This window comes from Macaca nemestrina, chromosome 15 (assembly GCF_043159975.1).
Source record: "Macaca nemestrina isolate mMacNem1 chromosome 15, mMacNem.hap1, whole genome shotgun sequence".
NCBI lineage: Eukaryota > Metazoa > Chordata > Mammalia > Primates > Cercopithecidae > Macaca > Macaca nemestrina.
The window spans coordinates 85,398,653-85,416,509 of NC_092139.1; the positions used below are offsets into that span (position 1 = coordinate 85,398,653).

At 54.1% G+C, this 17,857-nt stretch overlaps 1 protein-coding gene across 2 annotated transcripts; it reads left to right on the top strand.

Annotated features, from left to right (window-relative positions):
• The first annotated feature begins 12,091 nt into the window (after positions 1–12,091).
• On the top strand, positions 12,092–17,762 carry LOC105480742 (DiGeorge syndrome critical region gene 6). 2 transcript variants are annotated; one of them, XM_071079999.1, is made up of 5 exons: positions 12,092–12,273; positions 12,353–12,576; positions 15,921–16,021; positions 16,629–16,769; positions 17,223–17,762. In XM_071079999.1, the coding sequence occupies exons 1-5, from the start codon at positions 12,164–12,166 to the stop codon at positions 17,370–17,372; spliced, it is 726 nt and encodes a 241-aa protein (XP_070936100.1). In that variant the 5' UTR covers positions 12,092–12,163; the 3' UTR covers positions 17,373–17,762. The 2 variants fall into 2 exon arrangements, with proteins under 2 accessions (XP_070936100.1, XP_011738198.1); XM_011739896.3 differs by having other exon boundaries at positions 12,095–12,273; positions 12,353–12,513.
• Positions 17,763–17,857: the final 95 nt, after the last annotated feature.

A 17,857-nucleotide genomic window follows, 5' to 3' on the forward strand; every position in this document is an offset into this window, starting at 1 on the left:
TCTCGGCTCACTGCAAACTCTGCCTCCCAGGTTCACGCCATTCTCCTGCTCCTGCCTCAGCCTCCCGAGTAGCTGGGACTGCAGGCATCTGCCACCATGCCTGGCTAAGTTTTTGTATTTTTTTAGTAGAGATGGGGTTTCACCGGGCTAGCCAGGGTGGTCTCGATCTCCTGACCTCATGATCTGCCAGCCTCGGCCTCCCAAAGTGCTGGGATTACAGGCGTGAGCCACCGCTCCCAGCCACCACACACTTCTTAAAACAGGGTTTCGGCTGGGTATGGTGGCTCATGCCTGTAATGCCAGCAATTTGGGAGGCTGAGGCGGGCAGATCACCTGAGGTCAGGAGCTCGACACCAGCCCGGCTAACATGGTGAAACCCCGTCTCTACTAAAAATACAAAAATTAGGTGGGCATGGTGGCAGATGCCTGTAATCTCAGCTACTCGGGAGGCTGAGGCAGGAGGATTGCTTGAACCTGGGAGGCAGAGGTTGCAGTGAGCCGAGACCACACCATCGCACCCCAGCCTGGGCGACAAGAGCAAAACTCCATCTCAAAAAAAAAAAGAAAAAAACCAGGGTTTCATAGGGAAAACACTATGCTAAGTCACTCACAAACCTATTTCTAATAAACACAGATGATGAACATGTATTAAAGAAAGCTATATTAGATGAACCACACCCTGCTAAACACATTGATTCTCAAAGATAATGTGAGGCTCACTCACTCATGGTAGACTTGTTAAACTTAACATTTAAATATGTATCACAGCAGATGGTAGTACATGAACCTCATGCTTCTGAATGCAGTGCTTCACAGAGGTAGCATTATTCTCAATCACTCACGCATCTGCCTCACTTCAATACGGAGCAAATATGTATCAGTGAACAGTGTGCCACGTGCGCTATACACGGCTAAACACAGTGGCTCAGACAGTAACACAGTGTGTGGTCGTTCACCGACAGAATGGGAAGGAGGAATGTGTCCCACTCTCAGCTGCTGTGTTATCTCATACAAGGTGAGTGACTAAGTTCATTCATGAACCCGGCTCTCTTCAACACAGGAATTAAACGTGTCTATGGGACACAGCACACAGTGTGATTTGTGTCTGCATCTCCCTCGTGCATGTTGTGTATTTCATATAATGTGGGTACAAAATGTGACTTTGGTCTTCACCCCCATCAGCTATCATCTGTCACAGGCTACATAGTGACATAATACAACTCAGTTCTGCATCCGCCCTCTGCTATCATATGGTATCATGTGTGACAGTGTGCCCCGAGGTGAGTAATGACTATCCCCTCACCTGCTGTATGATGTCATAGTGACATTTGTGACTCACATACACTGTGAATCAGGCCTGCATCTCTTCTGTCAGTTGTTGTATGATACTCTATGTGCCATAGTGACATAATGCAACTGAGGTCTGGGCTCCTTGATGTCATATAATATCATAAGTGACATGGTGACATGGTGTGAACAGGGCTGCCTCCCCCTCTTGGGTTATCATTGGCTATCATATAGGACATAGTGATACAAAGTGACAAGTACGTGTCCCCCTCAAGTGTTAAATACCATATGTGACATACAGTAAGGTGAGTCTGAGTCCCTCTCTTGGTTGTCCTACATTATTATTATTATTATTATTTTATTTTATTTTTTGAGCTACAGTATCACTCTGTCCTCCAGGCTGGAGTGCAGTGGTGCAATCTCAGCTCACTGCACCCTCCGCCTCCTGGGTTCAAGCGATTCTCCTGCCTCAGCCTCCTGAGTAGCGGGGACCACAGGTGTGCACCACCTCACCCAGCTAATTTTGTATTTTTAGTTACATAGTGACAAATGTGACTGAGGTCTGCCTGCGCTCTCAGCTGATGCTGGCGCCTTTATTGCCTAGGCGTGTAACGCTCCTCAGATCTGCATCCTATCTCCTGTCACACACTCTCACATGCTATGTAGGATGAGGACACAGCTGACACACTTAGTCACTGCACCTTGTAATACATCAGCTGAGCGAGTGGGACACATGCCTCGCTCTCATTCTGTCAGTGTAACAGCATATAGCAGCTGAGAACGGGGTACATCCCTGACCCACATGATGTCACAATGTCACATATGATATCATAAGTCATCCAGTGGCCCAGGCATGGTGGCTCACACCTATAATCCCCACGCTTTGGGAGTCTGAGGTGGGTAGATCGCTTGAGCTCAGGAGTTCAAGACCCGCCTGGGCAACATGGTGAAACCCTGTTTCTACTAAAAATACAAAAATTAGCCAGGCGTGGTGGTGTGTGTCTGCATTCCCAGCTACTCAGGAGGCTGAGGTGGGAGGATGACTTGAACCGAGGAAGCAGAGGCTACGGTGAGCCAAGATTGTGCTACTACACTCCAGCCTGGGCAACAAAGCTAGACCCTGCCTCAAAAATAAGAAAATTAAAATAAGTCATCCAGTGATATAATGTGACTCACATCTGCAGGCCATCTCTTGGTTGCCATATGATATTGTCAACCTTACATAGCAAGTTTCAGGAAATATGGTGAAATGTAGAGTTTATTTGAGCACAAACCTTGGCGACAGCCACCCAGGAACACAGATTCCAAAGAATGGAATTCAAGTGCCCCAAAGTGGAGAAGTTTTGGGGCTCATTTACATAAATGAGGTTTGGGAAGCTTAGCAGGGTTTCAACATTCCCTCAAGGCTAGCATGCAGTTACAGTAATCTGATCAGTCAAGGCAGTATTCCTTTATGGGAAAGGCATATTGAACATTTCACGGCCGGGCGCAGTGGCTCACGCCTGTAATCCCAGCACTCTGGGAGGCCGAGGCGGGTGGATCACAAGGTCAGGAGATCGAGACCATCCTGGCTAACATGGTGAAACTCCGTCTCTACTAAAAATACAAAAAATTAGCTGGGCGTGATGGCAGGCGCCTGTAGTCCCAGCTACTTGGGAGGCTGAGGCAGGAGAATGGTGTGAACCCAGGGGGCGGAACATGTAGTGAGCCGAGATCACACCACCGCACTCCAGCCTGGGCGACAGAGCAAGACTCCGTTTCAAAAAAAAAAAAACCACAATGAAGATGTGAAACGTGGTCTTTTGTACCGTCTTGTCTGAGTTAGGTACAGGACAATAAAGGACAATAAAGGACAATAAAATATAATAAAATATGACAAAGACCAGTGACTAGGAGGGGAGGCCTGGTCTCTGGTTTCTCCTGGTCATTTACAGAACATGAACAGTGAGGAAGAGAGAATGTATGATCCGAGAAGCTGAAGTTGCAGCTACCCGCTTACGTGGCTCAGATCAGTCACATCTCTCTCAAGGCTCAAAGTGTCTGGGGGGTCCCAGCAGCTTTTACATTTTATCTGCTTTCACAACAGGTATGCTATATAGCAGTGTAATGTGTCTTAGGTCTGTGTCCCTAGTTTTGACTATTTGTAATGCCACGTGTCACATAGTGTCATAATTGAGCCCGGCTCCTGTGTGTGATTTGTTAGTCCTGACCACAGGCAATAACAAAGGCTTTACGTGGTGGGGCTGACAGGAGAAACCCCCTCCCACACCAGGCTTGGTGCACAGCCAGTGCACAGCAGGCCCGGGCCGAGCACAAAGGCCACACGCACAGCCTGCTGGATGGTTTCTAGGCTTATTGGCTGAATTGCCACGCAAAAGTGGCTGCCTTTTAGAAGATCTTATGTAATGAGCTGAGCAAGGTCTCCGGGTGAGGCGTGAGCTGCCGCCAATACTTGAGCAAGCAAATCAGAATTCGAGTATCGGTGCCTCCTCTTTGTTCACTGGAGGTTTCTCTCCAGTGAGCTCAGAGATCGTTCATCAGCCCCCATGGTCCTGCGATGGTTGATTTTATGTTGACCATCCTGGCTGGGCCACGGCGTGCCCGGACTGCACACTGTTCCACGTGTGCCCGTGAGGGCATTTCCAGGTGCACTTAGCATGTGAGCCAGTGGGTAAAGCAGACGGCCCTCCCCAGTGTGATGGGCATCACCCAATCCACTGAGGGCCTGAGTGGAACAAAGGCTGGGGAAGGAGAATTCACTTCCCTTTTCCCTCCCTCACTACTGGGGCTGGACATCTCATCTCATTTTCTCCTGCCCTCAGACTGGCATTTCCACATCTGCTCCCCTGGTTCTCAGGCCTGGGGAGGGAGGTGTGAAGGTGCTGGATGGGGGCAGCCACCAGTCAGAGCAGCACAGGCCTCAGGAGGGGTCTAGGACTCCAGGCCTCTGATAGTGCCCAGAAAACACCAAGGGAGACAGGGATCTTTATTTTTATTTACTTTTTTTTTTTTTTTTTTTTTTTTTACGGAGTTTAATTCTTGTCATCCAGGCTGGAGTGCAATGGCATGATCTCAGCTCACTGCAACCTCTGCCTCCTGGGTTCAAGCAATTCTCCTGCCTAAGCCTCCCGAGTAGCTGGGATTACAGGCATCCGCCACCACACCAGGCTAATTTTTGTACTTTTAGTAGAGACAGGGCTTTACCATGTTGGCCAGGCTGGTCTCAAACTCGTAACCTCAGGGGATCTACCCATCTTGGCTTCCCAAAGTGCTGGGATTACAGGCATGAGCTGCCGCGCCTGGCCGAGATGGGGATCTTTAAATGTGTGATCCTTCTGTGGCCTGGGAGGGAGAGAACCTCCCTTGTGGGCAGATCACCGATCTCTTTGGGAATACCCTGGTGTCACAGACAGGCCCACAGGGTCCTCCAGCCTAGTCTGGATCTTCCATTGTGGTCCTTTTCTCTGCCTTACACAGAAGGGCATTTCCCTTGGCCTGGGTCTAGTCTTCCACTCCAGGAGCTTGTTGCCAGGAACTGAAGAGTTTCCCAAAGGCTGACTATGGGGCCAAGAGAAGATTCATGTTCCCCAACAGCCTGGAGGTACTGATAGAACAAACTCGTCAATCTCACCCTCGTGACTGTGATGGGTTCAATTTCATCTCCCCTTCCAATTCATATGTTGAAGTCCTGACCTCCAGTTATCTCAGAAGGTGGCTGTATTTTAGATAGGCTCTTTACAGAAGTAATTACGTTAAATGACCTCATGGTCATTGGGGCGAACCCTAATCCCACTCTATAACTGGTGTCTTTATCAGAGTAAACTTGGAAACAGACTGTTAAATCAAGTGTAGTCTAAAACTAACTCCTTACATATTTTAAGTTCAGCCTAAAGATTTCTCTGCACGTTGTAAACTATAACCTAAATGGAACTGTAAGCAGACTCTAGCCTACTTTTGTGCCAATCACTAAGTTTTGGCCAATTAAATATGTCTAACTGTCCAAACTGTGTAGAAATAAGGCAAATGCCGAGCCGTAGCCAATCCGGCTGTGTCTGTCCCTCACTTCTGTTTTCTGTAGGTCACTCTCCTTTTTCTGTCCATAAATCTTTCACTACGTGCCTGCGCTGGAGTCTCTGAGCCTACTTTGGCTTGGGAGGCTGCCAACTCATGAATTGTTCTTTGCTCAAACTCTTAAATGTAATCTGGCTGAAATTTATCTCTTAACAAGACACACAGAGGGAAGACATTGTGAAGACACAGGGAAACGTCAGCCATCGACAAACCAAGGAGAGTCCTAGAACAGATCCTTCCCTTACAGCCCTCAGAAGGAACTGTGAGCCCAGAAGTATCTGAGACAGGTCTCAATCCAGTTAGAAAGTCCATTTTGCCAAGGTTAAGGATACACCTATGACACAGCCTCAGGAGGTCCTGATAACACATGCCCAAGGTGGTCGGGTACAGCTTGCTTTTATACTTTTTAGGGAGACATGAGACATCAATCAGTACAGATAAGATTTACAATCGGCTGGGTCTGGAAGGGCGGAGCAACTCAAAGCAGGGGGCTTTGGGGTCATACGTAGATTTAAAGGTTTTCTGATTGGCAATTAGTTGAAAGAGTTAAGTTATTATCTAAAGACCTGGAATCAATAGAAAGGAATGTCTGGGTTACGATGATGAAGGATTATGGAGAGCAAAGTTTTATGCAGATGAAGCCTCCAGATAGCAGGCTTCAGAGACAGTAGACTGTAAATGTTTCTGATCAGACTTAAGGTCTATATTGATGTTAATGCTGGTCAGCTTTTCCTGAATTCCAAAAGGGAGGAGGGTAAAACGAGACATGTCCAACCTCTGCTTCTCATCACTGCCTGAACTAGCTTTTCAGGCTAACTCTGGAATGCCTTTGGCCAAGAGAAGGGGTCTTAGAATTTTATTTTTGGTTTACAGAACCACCCCTACTAATAACTTGATCTCAGCCCTCTGGCCATCAGAACTGTAAGAAAACACATTCCTGTTGCCGTGTCTGTGGTCCTTTGTTACGGTAGCCCATAGACACACACACAGTGACATCTCATCATCTGGGCAGGCATGTTTTCCATTCTAAACCGCGGCTGGGGTTCTAGTGGCCTGGGAAGATACAGCTGCCCCTCGTATTGTCCATGGCGCTAAGCAGATGAGGAAACAAATCTGGGCAGGTCGGTTCCCTTGTGGAGCTGAAGACCCTTTGCACAAGTCCTGGTGGGTCTTCGCAAGTTTTTCCCACGCTCACATCACTGGCACAGTGGTCATGGCCTGGCCAGCTTGGGACATGGGGGTGGCCATTGGGCACCTGAGTGACATTCACTCCTTCTCATCCTGCATGTGCCAGCCAGAGGACCAGCCCCCTGGAGTCTCACTGGGCTTTTGCCCAAGCCCGTCGGCAACATTCCTCTTCTCATTGGCTCTAAGGGCAAACCTCAGAACGCGCATGTATTACTGACTGCCCATGGGGTCTAAGGAGAATTCTATCCATGTTCACAACCCACCAGGCAGAAGGAAGCAATCTCACTTTCCCAGTGGCGCAGACGATGAGCAGCAACTGTGGACGGCTTTCCTGAGCTTTCTGGGTCTTCTCTGCATTATCTCTTAACTAGCCATCAGTGTGACTCATTGGAGGTCTCTGGCACAGCAAAGATCCCTCCGCCCCTCATCACCAAACACTTCAGCAACCAGGCCCATGCTGCCACCAGGGCTCTGCTTCCGACCTAGCTGGTTGGTCTGCAGGGTCTCACCTGTCGTTTTTCCAAAGAGCACTATGATGGGATCAATCTCCAAGAGAGGAGATGAAAGATCCAACAGCATGGATCTGTCCGAGGCATGTGACCTCTTTTCTGCAAAACAAACACACCTACTTTTACAGGAGTTGCCGATTTGGCATGAGGAACCTAAAGTTCTTTTTTTTTTTTTTTGAGACGGAGTCTCGCTGTGTCCCCCAGGCTGGAGTACAGTGGCATGATCTCAACTCACTGCAAGCTCTGCCTCCTAGGTTCACGCCATTCCCCTGCCTCAGCCTCCCGAGTAGCTGGGACTACAGGCAGCTGCCACCATGCCTGACTAAATTTTTTGTATTTTTAGTAGAGATGGGGTTTCATCATGTTAGCCAGGATGGTCTCGATCTCCTGACCTCGTGATCCGCCTGTCTCAGCCTCCCAAAGTACTGGGATTACAGGCGTGAGCCACTGCTCCGGGCCTAAAGTTCTTTACTTTGTAATAGACAGAGAAGGCCAGGCGTGGTGGCTTAAACCTGTAATCCCAGCACTATGGGAGGCTGAGATCACAAGGTCAGGAGTTCAAGACCAGCCTGACCAACATGGTGAAACCCCATCTCTACTAAAAATACAAAAAAATTAGCCGAGCACGGTGGTGTGCGCCTGTAATCCCGGCTACTCAGGAGGCCAAGGCAGGAGAACTGCTTGAACCCGGGAGGCGGAGGTTGCAGTGAGCTGAGATCACGCCATTGCATCCCAGCCTGGGCAACACAGCGAGCCTCTGTCTCAAAAAAAAAAAAAAGACAGAGGTTGCTCTCTTGACTGCCTGAGGGATTCAGGGCTGAGTCCACCAACATTGTTTCATGAAACTCTTCTGGGTCAGCCAGCGGAGGCGTCATGTACACAGTCAGCACTCCACAGCTCCTCACTTCCTGAGCATCTACAGCGCAAACCGACACCCACCACACTCACAGAGCACCTGCCGCATGCCAACCCGAGCCTCCCTCACAGGTCGCTTTCATCACTTTTTCTCTCTTCACTGCAAGGTTTGTGCCCAAATGCAATTAGGCACTTTTTTTTTTTTTTTTTTTTTTACAGAAACAGGAACTAAAGAGTTTTAACTGGGCACCACTATAGCAGTGGCTGTTGACCATCGTCTTCTGGCTGGAACCAGGGAATCCTGTCGTTCAAGGAGGAGCAACGCAGCAGCAGGCATGCCTTCTCAGCCCCAGCTGACTCACTCTGGGGTGGATGGATGAATTTACTTACTTATTTATTATTTGGTTCTTGCTCTGTCACCCAGGCTGGAGTACAGTGATGCAATCTCGGCTCACTGCAGCCTGGACCTCCCGGGCTCAAGCGATCCCACCTCAGCCTCCCAAGTAGCTGGGACTTCAGGCACATGCCACTACGCCAGCTAATTTTTTAAACGTTTTGTAGAGACAGGCTCTCGCCCTGTTGCCCAGGCTGGTCTTGAACTCCTGGCCTCAAGCCGTCTGCCCACCTTGGCCTCCCAATAGTGCTGGGATTACAGGTGTGAGTCGCCACACTCAGCCCACTCGGTTTTGAGTGGCCATTTGCTTTGACTCAGCAAACACTTCTGATGGTAACAAAGCATCAACTGGGTGGCTGGTTTCAATCCTACTCTTGCACCCAACACCGCAACATTTTATCTACCTGGAGCAAATGCTCTGGGGTCCTGAGGAGCTGGCCACACTGCCCATTTTGCTGGTGGGACAGTGGGAGGCCCTGCCCTCCTCCCATCCCACACCACTTAGGCAAAAGCTGTGCCCAGGAAATGTCACCCGTAACTGGTCTGCACAGACCCTGTCTTCCAAAAGGGTGCTGTGCCTCCACCAGACCCCACGGGCAGTACATTGGTCAAGCACACACAAGACACGCCAAGGCCAAGGCCTGACTGATTGGACAGTAAAGACACAATGAGCCCCTCTCATTCGGAGCTGATTACTCACAGAGTGAAAATAAGAGAAGCCTGAGATGGCAGCTCCCTGCCATCCTGGTGCCACACACTAAAAAGGACAGCACCGAAACAAAAGGGGTCAGAGAGCACGCGCTGTGGGACACCCACTGCGGAGCAGCCCCTGGAGACTGCGCCGGGCGGCATCCTCATCTGTGGCTCTGTTGTGGGGGCCGGGGACAGGCAGCCTCCCCCTCACCAGGGCTGGCGAGGCAGGCAGTGAGGAGCAGTCTCGGGAGACAGAGGGAGTGAGCGGTGGCCTGGGTGCAGCCTGATGTTCTGGGAGGAGCAGGCTTAGGTCAGCTGCTGTGCGCACCTCTGCATGGCCTGTAGGGATCCTGCAATGGCTCAGGGCCCCACGGCAGAGCTGTCTCTCTGCCCACACAACGGACACACAACCTGACACACGGAAACTCACAGAGACACAGAAAGGCACATGTGACACTCAAAGACAGACCCACACAAAACACGCAGCAAAGCCTTTTGCCGCACGTGCGCACACACACACACACAGATGCCCATCCCTTCAAACCTTGGTGTTTGCCCAGACACACCTGTGTCAGAGACGGGACCTGCAGCTCCCCAACACACACCAGTCACCCCACACTAACCCAAGGTGTCACCAGCCAGTCTGGAGGACTTGGGAGGCCAAATGGAGGTGGACAGTGGCCGCAGAGCAAAGGCCTTCGGTGGATAGCACCCGACATGAAGAGCCATGGCGCCCACCGTGTCCACACACACAGGGGACACGCACGTCTGTGCACCAGCTCCCCCATTCCTACACACGCATCACCTATCCCTGGGGCTCTGGAGGATGAGACCCCTCCCTAAAGACCCACAGGTGGCCCAGGAGTCCTCATGCCTGAGTGACCCACTGCTCATGTCCATGAAAAAGAAAAGGAACTTTTTATTAGCACCACGCTCTAACCAACTGAGCTAACCGGCCAGTTGTTAGAAAAGGAACTTTTTATCTGAGGAATGGGAGCCCCCTTTAATTATCTGGCTCAGAGAGGCACTGGAATGAAACAGCAGTCACATCCCACTCCCACTTGAGCTAAAGACCTCTTGAAGCCACATCCTTTGTGAGTTCCAAACACGCCAAGTAGACATAAAAAGCCATGCGCTGGACACCATAACCCTGTAGTCCAACACTGTATAGCCAGTCACTAAGGTTCTCTCTGGAAAGCAGTCAGAAATCCTGCTTATTTGATACCAGCCCACTCCCTGTCCCCTTCAGTCTTTAAAAACTTGCTTGTGATAAGGCTGAAGGAAGCACTCCCAGGGCAACTTGGTGTGTCCTGGGCAGCTCTCTCAGCCTTGGCCCAGACAAACTCTCTATACGAACTGTGGTTCAGTTTCTTTCTTTAGGTTGACATCCACATTAGGGGAGCAGTGTTGCTGGGCTGGGGAAGCTGGTTCAGGTCAGATGTTGCACCAAGGGTGGGAGAAGGGGCGTTCCTGCATCAGCACCCGGACGAGGCAGAGCAGCAGGTGTCCAAACCCAGGCCTGGCTTGCTCCTGCTGTGGCTCACAGCTCCCACCCCACCTGGCAGACTGTGGAGCTGAAAACAGCGTTGCCCAGCTGGCCACAGCATGTATCATCATCACATGGCGCTGCCCTATATACCCCAGTCTTCACACAGATACTCTTCATGGACTGGGGGACTGAGGGCAGGGACACTGGTGAAACAGGCAGGCGTCTTCACCCAGGTGCTTATCCCACTGACGACCTCCGGGGGAGGTTAACAGTGACCGACCAGGCCCAGCCCCAGCTGGCTCCTGGCCACTCACTGCAGGCTCAGCTCCCACAGTCTCCACTCCCACCTCCAGCTCCTGCCATTCCGAGGGACCTGGAGGCCAGGGTGCCCTGCGCATGAGCAGCTCTGGGTTGTGGCCCGCCCTCCACGGCAGTGGCCTGAGCGCTTGTCATTATTCACTTTATTAACTCCTGGTTTCTGGCTGGAAGGGATCACACAGACATGGCATGCAGCGGAGCCAATCCTGCCAGGGACTGAGGAAACAGATCCTGGAGAAAACCAGAGACTTTGCTGGCGCTTCAGGGGGACCCCAGTTGGCTCAACGCCCCCTCTCCCCCATAGCCAATCACTAACCAATGTTCTCTCTGGAAACCAGTCATAATTCCTAACCTAGTGAAAGCAGGGTCATCTCACACAGCCCAGCCACCCCGCAGGCAGCTAAAGAATGCCTGGTGAAACGCCAAGTCTGAGCGTGTCTGTGTCCCCAAGCCTTTCCGTGCCGCCTGCTGCTCTTCGGACAAGCCTCCAGCAGCCTCTGTAATGAGCAGCCCCCGCCCTTGTTTCCTGCGCTGGCTTCCGCAGCCTGGCCACACCGGTCCTCTCCTCCCTCCACCTGACCTGATACTGGCAGAACCTTTGCAGGAGCCTTTCCTCCACCCGAGCCCCTCCTATTAAAGCCTGTTCCTAGCCGGTTCAGCCCCAGCCACCAGAAGCCCCCCAGCCCCGGCCCAGCAGCTGGCCTGGGAACAGGGAAAGCGCAGTCTGGGCTCACAGTTCGCGCTGGGGGCCGGGCAGCCTGGGGCGACCATGCAGGCCCAAATGGGGACTCCGGCTCCAACCGTCCTGGCCCAGAGGCTCTAGGGTGGTCCTGTCTGTCTCACCCCGGGGGCGGGGAGGACGCAGACAGACCCCAGCGCCACTGTTCGGCCGCGGATGGTGCCTTAGACCCAGGTCCTGTGGGCTCTGGCCGGAGCCCCCCACTCTGGGGGAAGGCCGGTGACTGGGAGGAGTCCGCCTCGCAGGCGCGCCCGTGCGGAGCCGGGACCTCAGCCCGCACTGACTCAGGGAGGGGTGGGATTCTCCATGGTCCTGCGACACCCAGGCGGCGGAATCTCGCCTCTAGGGTCGCGCGGCAGCAGGCAGGTGCGAGGCTGGGCTGAGCGAAACCCTCCTAGGAGCCTCCGCGGAGGGGCGGGGCCCCTCTCCTCCCGAATGACGCAGGGGGTGGGGCGCGGGGCGGGGCACGCGGCCGAGCGCGCCGCGCTCGAGACTGTCGTAAGAGGGGCGGGGCGCGCTGTGTTCGGAACTGTCGTAAAAGGGGCGGTCGCGCCGCGCTCGGGATGACGTGAAGCTGGGGGCGCTGTCGCTGTTGCCGGCGGCTAGCGGGCGTTCGCGCCATGGAGCGTTATGCGGGCGCCTTGGAGGAGGTGGCGGACGGTGCCCGGCAGCAGGAGCGACACTACCAGCTGCTGTCCGCGCTGCAGAGCCTTGTGAAGGAGTTGCCCAGGTATGCGGGCGGGCGGGCGGCGGCCTGCCGAGGCGGTGTCGGGTCCCTCCAGGGCTCACCGCGCCCCCCTACCCCGCAGCTCCTTCCAGCAGCGCCTGTCCTACACCACGCTCAGCGACCTGGCCCTGGCGCTTCTCGACGGCACCGTGTTCGAAATCGTGCAGGGGCTACTGGAGATCCAGCACCTCACTGAAAAGAGCCTGTACAACCAGCGCCTGCGCCTACAGAACGAGCACCGAGGTGCGCGGGGGCAGCGGGACGAGGTGCCTCCTCCTTGGGGTCGGCGCCTCCCGGCAGCTCTTGGTATCTGTGCAGATCGGCTCCTTCCCTGGGAGTGTTCGGAAAAGGTCCCCGAGATTGACAAAACCCATGGGCGCGGAGACTGAGACAGTGCCTTTTTAGTGACCAGTGGGTCCAACTAGTTTTGTTTTCAGTTGCTGCAGCCCCCACTTCTTAGCAGAAACTCCTTGCTCGGGCTTCCCTGTGCCCCAGCCCCTTCCAGGCGGGACGGCCCTAGGCCTCGGTGCCTGATTGGCCTACAGGCAGACTCTGGTGGTGGCTCTGACTGGTTGCCCTTCGTAATTGGAGGTCTGTTGACAGCTGTGCAGCGAGCGCCCTTCAGGGTCAGTTCTCTTTCAGACCTCGCAGGGCCTCATTCCAGTTGCACATCAAATTCCTAAGCACTGTCTCCTGTGGCGCCCTCGCAAACCCGAAGAGCTTCCCACTTGAGCCGCATGCTTGGTGCGCTTGGGAGTTCTTTCCTGCGAATTATATAGGCCAGGTGCCCCTGCACCATCAGATTTCAACCTTCGCTATTTTATTTTTCCCAAACTTCTTTTAAAAGTTGAAACATTTAGAAAAGCTGAAAAGATAGTCTACTGCGTGCGCTTGTGCTCGCCGCTGAAAGTTCAGTAGTAAACGTTCTGCTCTAGTGCTTGATATCCCAAAATGCGTGCATGTGACAGCATAGCGGTTCACCTAGAGTCTTCAGCGTTCCTGGAGACCAAGATTTTCAACCCAGCAATGTTGACATTTGTGGCTGGGTAAGTCTATGGTGAGATGCTGTCTTGCGCATTGCAGGATGGCAGGGGTACCCTCCCTAGTCCGGAAAACCAAGAATGCCTCCAGACAACCGAGGGGTGGGGTCAACCTTGGCCTCGGATTGGGAGCAAGTTCTCTAGAACAAGAGCGGTCTCCTACACAGCTGCCGAGGGTAGCCCCCAGAGAAATTAACTGTTCCGGGTGACTCCTGACTTTCAGTGCACGGCCACATCATGCTACCTAACTTGTGGCAAATTGTTGATTTATAAGTAAGGATCCAGTCCAAGTTCATATACTACAGTTGGCTACTTTGGTCTCTTTGCTTCTGGAACAGTCCCCAGCATTTATTGTGGCATTGACTTTGTGTAGAGTCCAGGGCAAATGCCCTGCTGTGGATCTATCAGGCTGCTTCCTCGTGCATTTAACCTGCTTCTCCACTCTCTGGGTTTCCTGTACACTGGACTGCTGGTAGAAGCCTGATTAGAAGCAGGTTTAATGTGGCAAAAATTCCTCCTAGCGGAGCAAGGCGCCCTTCCCCAGAAGGCAGGCGCTGTCCATCTGCTCCAGGATTCGTATTTCTATCAAGAATGGATGTCGGATTTTGGTAGACCCGTTTGGCAGCTCTTGAGATGATCACGTGGTGAATCATTTTCTATGACTACAGTGAATTAGTTACTTGAATTCCATCCTACTTGGTCGTGCTGTAGTATCCTCTTTATGTACGCTGGATTTGATTTGCTAAAATCTTGTTAAGAATTTTTTTGTCTATGTTCATGACAAAATGTGGTCTATAGTTTTCATGTAATATCTGGTTTGGGTATCAGGGTTTTTGCCAGCCTTATAGGATGAGTTTGGAAGTGTTCTCTTCAGTTTTCCAGAAGAGTTTGTGTGTAATTGGCATTACTTCTTCCCCTAAATGTTTGGGCGTTTGTCTTTTTAAAATTTTTTATTGAGCTGTAAGAGGCATACAGTTTAATCCCAAGGGCATGGCTCATTATTCCTTATTGCTCAGACTGTGCCATGTGTGGCCAGTGGGGGCGCTCCAGGCTCCTTTAGATGCTTCCCCATCATTCTGTGAGTACTTCCTTGCTTTCTGGTTCAGGTACATGTTCATGCTCATCTTTTCTTGTTTTCTCCCTGTCTCAGTCCTGGAATCCGCCATTTTTCCATAGAGCTGTGGTTCCTTCTAGCAGGATGGGGAGTTTCAGTAACTGCCTGGGCCCAGTGCTGTTTGTGCTTCAGGTTTGGGCCAGGCCCTGGTTCCACCAGCAGCAGGCATGCCTGCGTTGACTTTCTCCTTCTCCTTTCTGATTTGGCAGGGGTGACTGGCTGCTCCTGCCTCCTTTGTGTTCCCTGGGCATGTCTAAGGCCAGGCCCTTTCTACACAGGCAGCCGGCGTGGCTCTCTTCTTCCCTTTTGGTTGCCTACCTAGTGGAATCTGGTAGTGGGTCTGGCACTTGTAGCAATGTTTGATCAGTAGAGTGAAGGAGATGACATTTCCCTGCTTCCCTGTGTTATGGAGATGTCTCGAGGGAGCTCTTGGTTTGAAACATATTTCATGTGATAAATGCCATCACTGAGGTGTGTACAGAATGCCAAGAAACAGGAGATCGGGGAAGGCTGTAGGCACAGTGGAAGCCAGGCTACCCGCAGGGGAGCCTCAGGGACCCTGAAGTTCCCTGGAAGCTTGCCACCAGAGAAGAGCTGCAACATCAGGGCTCTTCCCAGGAACAGAGTGTTGGGTTTCACGTTTCTTGTGGCCAGGGACCCCTCCTTCCTGGGGAGCTGTAGCTATTTGGCACTTACTGCAGTGGCGCCAGCTGCGGGGTGCTGCATGTTCCATTTTTGCCATGATGGTTTATGTCCCATGATTGCTTCCTCTGTACATTCTCTTCAGACTAGAGTTTGCACACATCTGTGTTTGTGCACAGTTCAGCAGGGACCGTGGAGCTTTGATTGGTGGCCGAGGGTGAGCCCCTCAAAGCCACACAGACTTCCTGACCCAGAGCCGCACAGGCTTATGGCACCCCAGGTTCATCCCAAATTTGGGCCTGCCAGGTCAGCTCACCCTTCTTGGTCTGACGCTGTGCAGGGGCTGGGAGCTGCAGATGGGGGAGGCGGCTGCCCACCCTGAAGGGTGGAGGGGCCGAGCACACCCCTGGTAGGCAGAGGCCCCACACTCAGGCTCAGCGACCCCGCTCCTCCTGCTCCTTTCCTGTGCTTTTGTCTGAGGTGGTCTCCGACACTTGAGTAGATGTCCAGTGGCCTGTGGCCATGGGGGCCCTGAAGCCCTCAGACTGCAGCCTCCCTCCCACCCGCCTCCTCCAGCTGCCCTGGGTCTGCGGCTGCAGCTTTGGCCCCACCCCACCAGTCTTCCCCACCCCACCCTCTTTCAGTCCACCCGTACCTTCTGGAGTCCCCTGGAGACTTGCCATTGGAGGGCCCGGCCCTGGGTGACAGTGGGGTGGGAGGATGGAGGAGGCCGGCGTCCCCAGTGCAGATACCCCTTTGGCCTGGCTGCTCCGCTGGGCTGGCAAGGCAGGTGCCCATGGGTGAGGGCTGCTGCCGAGTCCCACCGCCTGCTGACCGGCTCTCATCCCTCCCAGTGCTCAGGCAGGCGCTGCGGCAGAAGCACCAGGAAGCCCAGCAGGCCTGCCGGCCCCACAACCTGCCTGTGCTTCAGGCGGCTCAGCAGCAAGAACTACAGGTATGGGGGGCACAGGCAGGGTGGCCAGCCCAGGTCTCTTGTGGGCACCACCTGGCTCTGCTGACTGGGCTGTACTGAAGGGGTGTGGGGGCCTCAGGCGTGGGTGGCTACCCTGGGCCTGAGTGGGCCACTGGAGGCCTAGTGAGTCCCAGCAGGTGGCTCCTCCCTGAGGGTGCCAGGTGTGCTGGGGCTGGGTGGAGGGTGAGGGCCCACCGTTGCTCCCCTGGATAGCAGCTCCTCGTGGGTTGGGGCCTCCACAGAGCAGGTGGCCTTGAGGGGGTACAAGGGCAATGGTGGGGTGATGGAGCCAGCCAGGAAGGGGCCCATCCTTCTCCCAGGGAGCACAGGGACAACCAGAGACTGGCATGTAACCAACAAGCCATGGGGCAGGGTGTGCCTGCGGAGATGTGTGTGTGGTCCCAAGGCAGCCCCAAGTTAGGGCATTTGTGGAAGCCCCTTAGGGCCCCCTTCAGGAGTTCGCATGGCCGAGGAGAGGCCTGGGTGTGGTGAGGATGCATCGGTGGTGTCAGAGCTGGTGCTGCTGGGGACGGCAGCAGGAGCATGTGTTTGAGCTGCCCTCCCCCTCCCGCCCCACCCCTCATGGCAGGCGGTGGAACACCGGATCCGTGAGGAGCAGCGGGCGATGGACCGGAAGATCGTCCTGGAGCTGGACCGGAAGGTGGCTGACCAGCAGAGCACACTGGAGAAGGCGGGGGTGGCTGGCTTCTATGTGACCACCAACCCACAGGTCAGTGCCTGGGCCTGCTCCGCCCTAGCCCAAGTGCCCCTGGGCCCCACAGACCCCATTCCATCTGGGGTTTCACCGCTGGTCCCTGGAGAGCCAGGCTCAGGGTATAGGGGGTAAAGTGGAAGGATTGAGACTCTGGAAAGGATTTCTCTGCCATTCCCAGCACGGAGGCCAGGCCCATTCCCTACAGGAGGGTGAGCCAGCCAGCCACGGGGCACTGCCCACCCTCCCCAGGCCTGCTGTGCCCCACAGGGCCCTCTTCTGCTTCCCTCCCACATGCCATTCCGAGTGGCCCTGCTGGGGGCAGAGGCTCAGATTCTACCCTGTCCTGGCAGGCCATGACCAGGCTTCACAGGATGGCCGCCCTGTGGGCTCACTGCCTAGCACCCTTGGGCCGGGGTGAAAGGGGCCCGGGGGTCACTCTGGCCTTCACGGTGCCCCTCTGTATCCCAGGAGCTGATGCTGCAGATGAACCTGCTGGAACTCATCCGGAAGCTGCAGCAGAGGGGCTGCCGGGCAGGGAAGGCAGCCCTGGGACTGGGAGGTCCTTGGCAGCCACCTGCTGCCCAGTATGACCAGAAAGGCAGCCCTGTCCCACCATAGCCACAGGCAGCAGAAGTCTGGGCAGAGTTCATCTTCTGACCTTTGGCCACTGCCTTCCCAGCTGCCCACAGGGGTCCCCTGCTGAGGAGAGGCCGGCTGAACCCAGCTGCCTGTCCCCCTGCGTCTGGGACTTGCTGCCAAACGCTAGGTTGGTCTCATAAAAGGAAGGCCGGCCCAGCCTGCCGCTGTCTGCTTCAGGGCCCGGCAGAGAGTGAGGCCGGGGGTTCTCACACCTTCTCACTCCACGGGGCACATCCCAGCCTGCACCGCGGGCCACCCGAGTGCTTGTTCTGGTCTCAGCCGCTCCCTTGGCAGCTGCAGCCCCCATGCAGAAGAGGCTCCGAGACCCAAGCTCTGTGTGACCCAGAGAAATAAAGATGCCTCAGTGTGGCTTGTGTGACAGCTGCAGGTTCTGCCATAACCAGGGCCCCAGTAGGGCCCCCGCCTCTGCTGCAGCAGAGGCCTCTGCCTGGGGGCCCCTTCCT

Coding starts and splice junctions, on each gene's coding strand:
- LOC105480742 (XM_071079999.1), top strand. CDS start 12,164: ATGGAGCGTTATGCGGGCGCCTTGGAGGAGGTGGCGGACGGTGCCCGG. Junction 12,274..12,352: donor CTTGTGAAGGAGTTGCCCAG/GTATGCGGGCGG, acceptor CCTACCCCGCAG/CTCCTTCCAGCAGCGCCTGT. Junction 12,577..15,920: donor GCGCCTCCCGGCAGCTCTTG/GTATCTGTGCAG, acceptor CATCCCTCCCAG/TGCTCAGGCAGGCGCTGCGG.